Here is a 12,169-nt window from a genome sequence, read left to right on the forward strand (position 1 = left end):
TCTGCCTCCTATAATATCACTTCCTGTTTTTGGGCAGGATGGATCAGAGGGAAAGCTTTGGACTTGGCCGCTGGCAGCAACTGCCAGGGACCACCAGAAGACCAACTTGAAGGAAGGTTGGGGAGGGGGTGGAAGAGGTGAATTGAGAGGGGGCAGATGCGAACCCTGAGTGGGGGGAGTTGAGAGAACTGCAGACCTGGCAAGCAGAACTGGAGGGGTCACCAGTGGAAGTTATTGCCAAAGCAGAAGCTCCAGCAGCCACAAAAAAAACTTTGTGTTGCTACTCATGAGGGGGTGGGGTGGAGGGGAGGGGGAGGGATAGTGAGGTGCTAAACAATAGGAGGGAGGGAGAGAGAAAGAGATAATGGACCTGGGGGAATAAGAAAGGGAGGGAAGGAAGAGAAAGGGAGATATGTTGGATCTGGGGGGGGGGGGGGCAGGAGGGAGGGAAACTATCAGTCCTTTAGGAAAGGGAAGGGGGATGGGATTTGATATACCACCTTTCTGCAGTTACAAATCAAAGCAGTTTACTTATAATATATAGGTACTTATTTTGTACCCAGGGCAATGGAGATTTAAGTGATTTGCCCAGAGTCACAAGGAGGAAATAAACAAATAAAACTCTAATTGCATGATTAATCACAATTATAAAAAAACTTTTTCGAAATGCTGCCCTACTTTAAAGGATTTTTTTTTCGGAGGGGGGTTAAGTATCTTTTGGCAAAGTAAAGGAATGATTTTGAACTGAACCGGAAGTGCCCAATATATGCTTCCTATCAGGCATTGCCTCATGAACACTGTTGCAGTGAGAGGAGCCCGTGATTACAATGTTGGCAGCACTGGTGAGTCTCAAATTGCATGCTTTTAGTTACTCGGCATTTTATGGTGTAGCATATGCTGGCTTCATGTAACCCGTTTTGAAATTTATTTTTATCTGATTGTTATTGTCCTGCTGAGTATTCCTGTCATATTTCGTCTGGGATTGTGAGTTCCTCGGGTCTTTCAATTTTGATACATTAGGTTGATTCACTCTGAATGCAGATTAAAACACATACTGTGCACTTTGTATCACACAGAAGATGCATTAAAGGTATTTGTGAACTATTATGAGTCGTTAGTTGTTTTCACTACAACATGCTTAAGTATATAATATATTTTAGTGTATGACTCAGACTCGTCCACATACCTTTCACGATTGTTTTTATTATTTTTCTCTCTACCATTTATTATGGTTTTTGATCATCATTTTTATTCTTGTGTATCATTCATTTTGCATAATTTATACACTTACGCTTGACGGAGTTTAAAAAGGGGTTAGATAGATTCCTAAAGGACAAGTCCATAGACCGCTATTAAATGGACTTGGAAAAATTCCGCATTTTTAGGTATAACTTGTCTGGAATGTTTTTACGTTTGGGGAGCGTGCCAGGTGCCCTTGACCTGGATTGGCCACTGTCGGTGACAGGATGCTGGGCTAGATGGACCTTTGGTCTTTCCCAGTATGGCACTACTTATGTACTTATGTACTTATTCATAGGAGCCAGCTTTTCAAAATTATTGGGGGAGCTAAGCCCAATGGAAATGACCCCTCCCTGGACACATACAAGGAATTTTCTCAATATTGGGGGTGCTCAAGCACCCACAGAGTCGGCTCCAATGATGCTATTAATGTTGTAATTAGTAATTGGCATTCTTGTTTTAAATCACTAAGAGGTATATTTTCAAAGCACTAAGGGGCCCTTTTACTAAGCCATGTAGGCGCCTAGTTGCGTCCTACACATGTCAATTTTGAACTACCACCTGGCTACCACATGGCCTGGGTGTAATGTCATTTTTTACACATGTCCACTAAGCGTGCCAGAAAATATATTTTATTTTCTGGCACGCGGCACTAACCTGGCGGTAATCAGCATTGTATGCACGTAGACCATTACTGCCCGGTTAACACGCGAGACTTTACCGCTAGGTCAATGGGTGGCGGTAAGGTCTCAGGTCCAAAATGGACACGTGCCAATTTTTATTTTGCCGCACATCCATTTTCAGCACCCCAAAAAAGGCTTTTTTTGCCGGTGCGCTGAAAAATAGATCTGTGCACATTCAATACACGTGTCTACACCAGCACAGGCCACTTTTCAGCACACCTTAGTAAAAGGACCCCTTAGACTTACATAGTAACTTATGAAACTTTGTAAGTCTAAGTGCTTTGAAAATGAGCCCCATATTGTCCTGGACCCCTCGCATTTTAGATGTATGATGTATTTAATTATTGCTGTATGTTTATTGTATTCTTTTGATCGTTTTTAGTTCTGTACCCCTGAAGCAGCTCAAGAGTGGGTGAAACATGGACCACATCAGGTGTTTATTCAATAAAAGACTTTTTGAGAATACATTTGGACCCGCTGTTTGTTGGATCTATTGACCAGTTAGTGCCATAGTGGTCCACAAGCGGAGTTGGGGAGCAGCCAGCAGTCACAGAGGCATGAGCCATATTCAGTGCCAGTGCCTGCATATTTAAGCAGACAGTGAGAACCATACAAAAGACAGTCCCCATCTTTGCCCACTTAGCTGTGCAGGTGCCAGCACGGAATATCAGTTGTTACTCGTGTAACTTCTGAGTTGGTGGGTGGCCCTGGAAGATTCAATGCCAGTGCCCAGACACGGCTCAACACTGAATATCCAGGCTTCAATCAGCCCGTGGTTGTCAGCAGCTTAAAAATCATTGACCACCATAGAGTGAATATAAGCCTCTTAGAGCTTAAGGGTCAGTCAGCATACCAGAAGTCTGAAGATAAATCTTCCACAACGTAAGTACTGTCTAACAGGAAGGTTATCTTCAACTAAAAAGACAAGCAAAAGGTTATGAAAATAAGATCTAAAGAGAGAAGACACCCAGAAGACAGAACTAGACAACTGTATTATAGAGTGAAATAACCAGACAGTGATTTTATATTTATGAACTTGATTTAGTTTGAATTTTTGAGATGACCATCGAGTTTTCAACTGTATTAACAACGTTCTTCTGTTTTGTATTGGTTGCCACAGCTGTGTGGTCTTCTCTTGTACATTTATTAGGATTTTTGCTTATGCATTCTAGTGAGGTGGTTTCCTTTTATTTCATCCAAGTCCGAAAATATGCCAGAAAAAAACATGTTTTTTAACAATATACCCTTTTTGCCTTTGTCCTCTATCCCAAGGGGAAAACACTTTTACTTTGATAAGATCTATAATCAAGTAATTTCTAACATTACCTTATTTGCTGACTCCAGAGAGTTGATCAGGTTCTGCAGCTCTTCTTTATTCATTTCAATGGAAACTGATTTAATTTTATCATTTTCTCTCACATCCAAATCAAGATTGACGAGTGGCATCTGAAGCATGGAGATCTTATCACTGGAGAGAGCAAGCTGTACAATACAGAATAGTTAAAATCTACTTAAAAGAAAACTATAAAACAATTGACAATCTTTCAAGCCAATATTAGGACAAGATCCATATACCTTAAGATATTAGACCTGACACACAGATAGTAAGTAGTCACGGGACAAAATACGGACAGCCTGACTACAGTTTATTAGTAAAGAGCTGAAGCTTCTAAGCTTCGGACCTTCGTTAAACATGAAGTTTTCAAAAGGACATAAATGTTTACCAGAGGCCAGTAAATGAATAAGACTGCTACCCACCAATATTCAGCCCCTATACAGCTATTGCTGGACTGAAAATTTGTCTAACTGCCACGGCACTATCACACATCACAGGAGTAGTTCCATTTTAACAAAAAAACGTATAACCCAACAACTTGGCAATACATACCATGATATTGTAACACAAACAGCATATCATCATACGTACAGTGGGGGAAATAAGTATTTGATCCCTTGCTGATTTTGTAAGTTTGCCCACTGACAAAGACATGAGCAGCCCATAATTGAAGGGTAGGTTATTGGTAACAGTGAGAGATAGCACATCACAAATTAAATCCGGAAAATCACATTGTGGAAAGTATATGAATTTATTTGCATTCTGCAGAGGGAAATAAGTATTTGATCCCCCACCAACCAGTAAGAGATCTGGCCCCTACAGACCAGGTAGATGCTCCAAATCAACTCGTTACCTGCATGACAGACAGCTGTCGGCAATGGTCACCTGTATGAAAGACACCTGTCCACAGACTCAGTGAATCAGTCAGACTCTAACCTCTACAAAATGGCCAAGAGCAAGGAGCTGTCTAAGGATGTCAGGGACAAGATCATACACCTGCACAAGGCTGGAATGGGCTACAAAACCATCAGTAAGACGCTGGGCGAGAAGGAGACAACTGTTGGTGCCATAGTAAGAAAATGGAAGAAGTACAAAATGACTGTCAATCGACAAAGATCTGGGGCTCCACGCAAAATCTCACCTCGTGGGGTATCCTTGATCATGAGGAAGGTTAGAAATCAGCCTACAACTACAAGGGGGGAACTTGTCAATGATCTCAAGGCAGCTGGGACCACTGTCACCACGAAAACCATTGGTAACACATTACGACATAACGGATTGCAATCCTGCAGTGCCCGCAAGGTCCCCCTGCTCCGGAAGGCACATGTGACGGCCCGTCTGAAGTTTGCCAGTGAACACCTGGATGATGCCGAGAGTGATTGGGAGAAGGTGCTGTGGTCAGATGAGACAAAAATTGAGCTCTTTGGCATGAACTCAACTCGCCGTGTTTGGAGGAAGAGAAATGCTGCCTATGACCCAAAGAACACCGTCCCCACTGTCAAGCATGGAGGTGGAAATGTTATGTTTTGGGGGTGTTTCTCTGCTAAGGGCACAGGACTACTTCACCGCATCAATGGGAGAATGGATGGGGCCATGTACCGTACAATTCTGAGTGACAACCTCCTTCCCTCCGCCAGGGCCTTAAAAATGGGTCGTGGCTGGGTCTTCCAGCACGACAATGACCCAAAACATACAGCCAAGGCAACAAAGGAGTGGCTCAGGAAGAAGCACATTAGGGTCATGGAGTGGCCTAGCCAGTCACCAGACCTTAATCCCATTGAAAACTTATGGAGGGAGCTGAAGCTGCGAGTTGCCAAGCGACAGCCCAGAACTCTTAATGATTTAGAGATGATCTGCAAAGAGGAGTGGACCAAAATTCCTCCTGACATGTGTGCAAACCTCATCATCAACTACAGAAGACGTCTGACCGCTGTGCTTGCCAACAAGGGTTTTGCCACCAAGTATTAGGTCTTGTTTGCCAGAGGGATTAAATACTTATTTCCCTCTGCAGAATGCAAATAAATTCATATACTTTCCACAATGTGATTTTCCGGATTTAATTTGTGATGTGCTATCTCTCACTGTTACCAATAACCTACCCTTCAATTATGGGCTGCTCATGTCTTTGTCAGTGGGCAAACTTACAAAATCAGCAAGGGATCAAATACTTATTTCCCCCACTGTACAAACAATATTTTATTTATTTGGATTTAGCTAACCCCTATTCAGTAGTAGTAGCCTGCATTTCTCTGCCCCTGAAGGGCTTACAATCTAAGGTGTCTTTTTACTAAGCTGCAGTAACAAATTGGCCTTAGTTTGCCCTCTACTAAGGTCATTCCCACGTGTTAAGACCATTTTTATCACAGCTGTAAAGACCCCGATTTTCTGTTTATTAATGGCCGTGTGCTAATGTTGCGATTAGCGCTCATCAATTAAAAAGGTTACCATGGGAGCATTTATCGCCACCTATTTTGTAGGCGGTAAGGGCTCCCGCATAATCTATGCACTACCCAGTAATGTAAATGTCCTAACTAGTTAGTGCAGTCATTTTCCATCTGACACATCCCCTAAAAAAAGTTCAAAAAATATTTAACACATACTTAGCACAAGCACATCCCAAAACGAACAGGTGACGCTTTGGAATGTTCCACATAAAGCCATTTTTGCTGCGTTAGGCGTACATTAGCAGTGAAAGGGCCCCTAAATTTGTACCTGAGGCAATAACTTGCCTAAAATCATAATGAGCAGTAGTGAGACTTGAACCAGGCTTCTAAGTTGTCAGCCCAGTGCTCTAACCACTAAGCTACTCCTATACCAATAGTAAACAGTCCCCCCCCCCCCCTCGGTTGTCCCTTATCCAGAGGAGGCCTGAGTATTATGCCAGCCTCCTTGTACATTAACATTTGGAACAAATGTTTTTGATCCATAACTTCATTCGCATAGTGGCATTATTTAGCCATTATACAGATAGCTTATGCAGTTTACTTTAGGCCTACTGAGGCTATCCATATAGTGGCTGAATATCACTGCTATACGGATTGGATTATCCATATAGAAGTGCTGAAAATACTTTCTTCTGCAGCCAGCATTTCAAAAAAATCTGACAGCTACTCCTGAAAAATGACCTATAAAAACTTATTTGGGTCAATATTTAAATACCAGATTGTGGCAGATGCTGATCATCTGGATAAAGTGGCAAAAGTCACCAATAAAAGATAACGACGATATTGAGGCTGCTATACAGATTGCTATATGGATAACTTTAGGGCTCCCTTTTCCCAATTAAAATTTATCTATATCTTATTTAACACATTTATACCCCCCATTTTCCCACTTAGTTGCAGGCTCAATGTGGCTTACACAGTACCGTGGAGGCAGGTTCCAGTTCGGTAAAAATACAAATACACAATATAGTAAGCATATAAGTAACGTGAGTATAAAGCAACGAAGAAATAAAGAGGGGGTGGTGTTAAAAGTCCAATATGGTCCATAGTTTTGCTATGTCGCAGGAAGTAGAAAGTTAATTTGGGTCAGAGGGGTAGGCCTTTCTAAAGTTGGTTTTCAGCGACTTCCTGAAGTTAAGATGGTTATGGATAGATTTCACGGTTTTGGGCAGAGCGTTCCATAATTGTGTACTTATGTAAGAAAAGCTGGATGCATAAGTTGATTTGTATCTAATGCAAATTTAAGTAAGTTCGGGATAGACTGGAACTGTATTTGGGTGGTAGATTCATGAGGGTTAACATGTATCCAGGAACTTCGCCGTAAATAATCCTGTGGACCAGAGTGCAAACCTTCAAGGCAATACGTTCCTTGGTGGGAAGCCAATGCAATTTTTCACGAAGAGGTTTGGCACTCTCAAATTTTGATTTTCCAAAGATCAGTCTGGCTGCTGTATTTCTTAGTTAGTTGTTCTTTACAACCTGCATAAATTCCATTGCAGTAATTCAAATGGCTCAATACCATTGATTGTTTCAAGTTGCGAAATACATCTCGTGGGAAGAAAGGTTTTATACGTTTAAGTTTCCACATTGAGTGGAACATTTTCTTTGTAGTGGAATTTACTTGGCTTTCAAGTGTCAGGTTGCGATCAATTATGACGTTGAGTAGTTTTAGGCTATCCAAGATAGGGACGGAATGGTTTGGGATGTTTAAGGTTGTAGGTTTAAACTTATTGTGTTGAGATGAAAGGATGAGACAGTGAGTCTTTTCAGTGTTCAGTTTCAGTTGGAATGAGTTTGCTCATGTGGCCATTGTGTTCAGACCGATCTTGATTGAATTGGTGATTTCTGACAGGTCGTGTCTGAAAGGTATATAAATTGTAACATCAGCATAAAATGGGTTAAGGCCTAAATTGGATAAGGATTTGGCCAGTGGAATCATCATTATGTTGAAGAGTGAGTGTTGGCGATATAGTATAGTATAGTAATTCAGACAGCAGTCTCAATATTGCCAATCTCCAGATAACATCTGGGTTGTCCACACACTGCCCCAGCATTACTGGGATAGTGCCAGGGTAGTCTGCAAGACTATTCGGTAACAGTATCGTGCCACCTAAGGAAAATATCCACATAAATATCTGTATTATCCAGGACATCTCCTTTTGAATACTAGGTTGATTATGCTTTGTAGAGAAATCTATTCTGTGCTTACTTGGAGTCTAATCTATATATTAAAAAACAAAATGGTGCCTACTTTTCTTTATAAAATCTTAGCGTAACAGGCCAAAAATGCATGTATATTTTAGGCAAAATCATTTACAGCAGCCATACAGCTGCTATAAATGCTAATGCCCTAATTACTAAGAGCATACATAGATTATAGCATTTTATAATCCATAGTATTGCATAATATGCACCTCCGCCCATGATGCACCCAAAATCCACCCATGTGAAAGCCTACCTTGAAAGAATACACCATTACATTTGGGAACTATTTTACATAGCTGGAATATGGTGATGTGCATGTGTGTTCATGTGCATACTTGAATGCTGGTATTCTAGTTATGTGCATTTTCATCATCTAAATCTAGACAAATCTTTATAGCATTACCCTCTATGACTCTAAACCCAAATTACAGTATTAAAGTTGATCACAATATCTGACTGCTGGTCATTCAACCAGAGCATGCAGAATATATTAGTTATAAACGTTTTAACTGGCATCGAGGACATCCTGCTAAAAGCAAATTACAGTAGTCAATCCTTTTTTTTTACTAAGGTATGTATAAGGGTTTTAGTGGTTTGAACATCCAGAAAATGCTTCAGTGACTGAATCTTCCTAAGGCAAAAAGAATGAACATTTAGACAGACCATTCAAAAACAATGGTAACGTAACTTCTCTAGGCCCTGATGTATCCACATAGAAAGCCCTGGTCAGATGCAGCATAGAGTCTTTAGATATCTGAAGGATGGCCTCAAAATATTTCTTAACCATGTCCTCCACAATCATAGGAGATTTGCGAAATTTTATATCAGGTGCAGACTTAACAGCAATTAAAAATCTTAATCATTTCCAACATCACCCTGTATCTGTTCACACCAGAGCCTGCAAAGGCATCTCCGGTACTATGTAATCTACAATGATCCTACAAATAGGTGGGAAAATGTGGGATACAAATGTAACAAATAAATAAAATTAATTAATAACATTTCTGATAGATCCAAATATTAACCACAACCACTTGATGGGCTTAAATTTCTCCCAATTTCTTATTGACGGCTTCCATATTCCTGCCATGAGACTCCGAGTCTCCCCGCTGTTTAACCTGGACCTGCAGAACACTTGATCCTTCCACGGTTTTATCCGTACGAGCCACAACTGATTGCTCCAGATCTCCTGTGGCATTCTAATCTTCTATCAGTCACTTATTTCCCCCTGGTGCATGATGACATTGCTGACACCTCCATGACTTACAGTTGCCAATCTGGGATGCATCAGCCTCCATCTCAAACTCCACAGCATCCTGCAGGGTCCCATTAGAACTAGACAGTCACACTGTCCAAGGCCATTCCGCCTTTTCTAGCCACAACGGCAGTGCATTCCACGGCAGCTGCACCTACAAGCACCTCAGCAGTCCCACCATTTTGAAGCCTTGGGGGAGTCATGCGAGTATTGGGACTGAGACAGATATCAAGAACGCTCCAAGAGAGCTCTCCACCACTATGCTCCTCCTACCAAGTAAAAGCTCCAGCTACAGATACCACAAATCCTGCCAAAGTTTGCTGCACCAAAGCTGAGAAGAGCTGACTTCTGACAGCAAGGTATGCAGTTTTCCTTACTGTTTTGCCATGTTTACCTGGCAAAACCATAGATAAGGCAACAGAAAAGCTCACCAGGCTGCAGTTCAGCTCCTTGACATCATCTTGGTCCTACCTGACCATTTTAGTTCCTTCTGCAATGGGTGTGTTGGAATAGATTTGTTAATAGGGGTGACTTTTTTTTTCCTCCAAGGGGATTCTCTATTTTAATGCTGAAGGTAAAATTATGTATCATACCTGATAATTTTCTTTCCCTTAATCATAGCCGATCAATCCATAGACTGGTGGGTTGTGTCCATCTACCAGCAGGTGGAGATAGAGAGCAATCTTTTGCCTCCCTATATGTGGTCATGTGCTGCCGGAAATTCCCCAGTATGTCAATATCAAAGCTCCATCCGCAGGACTCAGCACTTAGAGAATTACATCCACAAAGGGACCCTTTGCCCAGCTCACCACCGCCGAAGCGGGGGAGGGGAAATATTCCAGCGCACCACCGCCGGGGCGGAGGGCGGGAAACCACACCCGCCGACGCGGGGGGAACTGGCTTATCCTGCTACCGCAACCGCGGGAGGAGCTGGCTTACCCTAACAACGCTGAAGCAGGAGGGATACAAAGCTACCCTACAGCCGCACGAAGCGGGAGGGAGCAGCAGCTCACTGTAACACAAAATCGTCTCAACTCGAAGAAACTCCAATGGGAAGACTTGAACACGAAGTCCTCGTGAACAGGAACTGAAGACTGAACTTAAACCTGAAATATAACCAGAACACAAACAATACAGATATCTGGGAGGGGCTATGGATTGATCGGCTATGATTAAGGGAAAGAAAATTATCAGGTATGATACATAATTTTACCTTCCCTATCATCAAGTCGATCAATCCATAGACTGGTGGGATGTACCGAAGCAGTACTCACCCAGGGCGGGACATGGAAATCCCTGACTGCAACACTGAAGCCCCAAACTGGGCCTCGGCCCGAGCAGCCACATCCAAGCGGTAATTGTCGTGAGAAGGTATGAGCCGACGACCAAGTAGCCGCTCTGCACATCTCTTCCAAGGAGACAGATCTGGACTCCACCATTGAGGGTGCTTGTGCTCTAGTAGAGTGTGCCTTCAGCTGAATAGGCGGAATCGTCCCTGCTGCCATATAAGCTCCCGAGATCGTCTCCTTGACCCAACGTGCCACCGTAGGCTTAGATGCCTGCAGACCCTTACGAGGGCCTGCAAACAGCACGAACAGGTGATCCGACTTCCGGAAATCATTGGTCACTTCCAAGTATCTGAGGATGACCCGTCTAACATCCAGGTATTTGAGCACAGGGTACTCCTCTGGGTAATCCTCCCTATGAAAGGAGGGTAGGCAAAGCTGCTGATTCATATGGAATCGAGAAACAATCTTGGGCAGGAAGGAAGGCACTGGGCAAATCGACACTCCTGCCTCAGTGAATCGCAGGAACGGCTCTCTACACGAGAGCGCCTGGAGCACGGAAACTCTTCTGGCTGAGGTGATAGCCACCAGGAAGACCGCTTTCAACGTCAGATCCTTCAGCGATGCCCTTGGCAAGGGCTCGAAGGGTGGCTTCTGCAAGGTCCGTAGCACCAGATTGAGATTCCACGTAGGCACTATCGAGTGCAGCGGAGGGCGCAGGTGATTAACTCCTTTGAGAAAGCGCACATCATCTGGCTGTGAAGCCAGGGAAGCCCCCTTCAGACGACTCCTGAAGCAAGCTAGAGCCGCCACCTGGACTTTCAGCGAACTGAGTGACAGGCCTTTCTCCAGTCCCTCTTGCAGGAATGCCAACACTGAAGATATTGGAGCAGTGAAGGGCGATACAGAGCCTGCCTCGCACCACGACGCAAAGGTACGCCAAACCCTGGCGTAAGTGGTAGAAGTAGAGCGCTTCCTCGCACTCAGCATAGTGGCGATGACCTTGTCTGAGAATCCCTTCTTCCTCAGCTGCTTCTGCTCAAGAGCCAGGCCGTAAGACCAAAGGGGGAGGGATCATCCATCATCACAGGACCCTGATGCAAGAGGCCCTGCTCCGCTGGCAGCCGCAGAGGGCCGTCCACCAAGAATCTGATTAAGTCTGCATACCAGGGACATCTGGGCCAATCCGGACCCACCAGGATCACCCGGCCCGGATGCTTTGCCACCCGGCCTAGCACCCTGCCCATCATGGGCCAGGGCAGGAACACGTAGAGAAGCTCCTGTGCCGGCCACTGCTGGAGAAGAGCATCGACTCCTAGAGATCGAGGGTCCCGTCCTCTGCTGAAAAAACCGCGACACTTGGCCGAGGACGCCATCAGATCCAGGCTCGGCCGGCCCCAGCCCTTCGTGATGTCCAAGACCGCCCGAGCCGACAGTTGCCACTCTCCGGGATCCAAGGTATGGCGACTGAGAAAGTCCGCCTTGACATTCATGACTCCCGCAATGTGGGCCGCCGACAGCTGTTCCAGATTCGCTTCCGCTCACAGGCATAGCTTCATGGCCTCCTTGGCTAGAGGGGCGCTCCTGGTACCTCCCTGGCGATTGACATAGGCCACAGCCGTGGCACTGTCCGACAGGACCCGCACAGGCCTCAGCACCAGTACCAGGAGAAACTCTAGAAGCGCCAACCGAATGGCTCGGCGTTCCAGGAGGTTGATGGA

At 44.1% G+C, this 12,169-nt stretch overlaps 1 protein-coding gene across 3 annotated transcripts in view; it reads right to left on the reverse strand.

Annotated features, from left to right (window-relative positions):
• Nucleotides 1-12,169, reverse strand: part of COMMD8 (COMM domain containing 8) — a 76,803-nt gene that overhangs the window by 15,751 nt on the left and 48,883 nt on the right. For all 3 annotated transcript variants that reach the window (XM_030192635.1, XM_030192634.1, XM_030192636.1), the window contains one exon: nt 3,249-3,404. In XM_030192635.1, the coding sequence (XP_030048495.1) occupies nt 3,249-3,404 (156 nt within the window). The remainder of the gene's footprint in view (nt 1-3,248; nt 3,405-12,169) is intronic.

Source organism: Microcaecilia unicolor, chromosome 2 (genome assembly GCF_901765095.1).
Source record: "Microcaecilia unicolor chromosome 2, aMicUni1.1, whole genome shotgun sequence".
Lineage (NCBI taxonomy): Eukaryota > Metazoa > Chordata > Amphibia > Gymnophiona > Siphonopidae > Microcaecilia > Microcaecilia unicolor.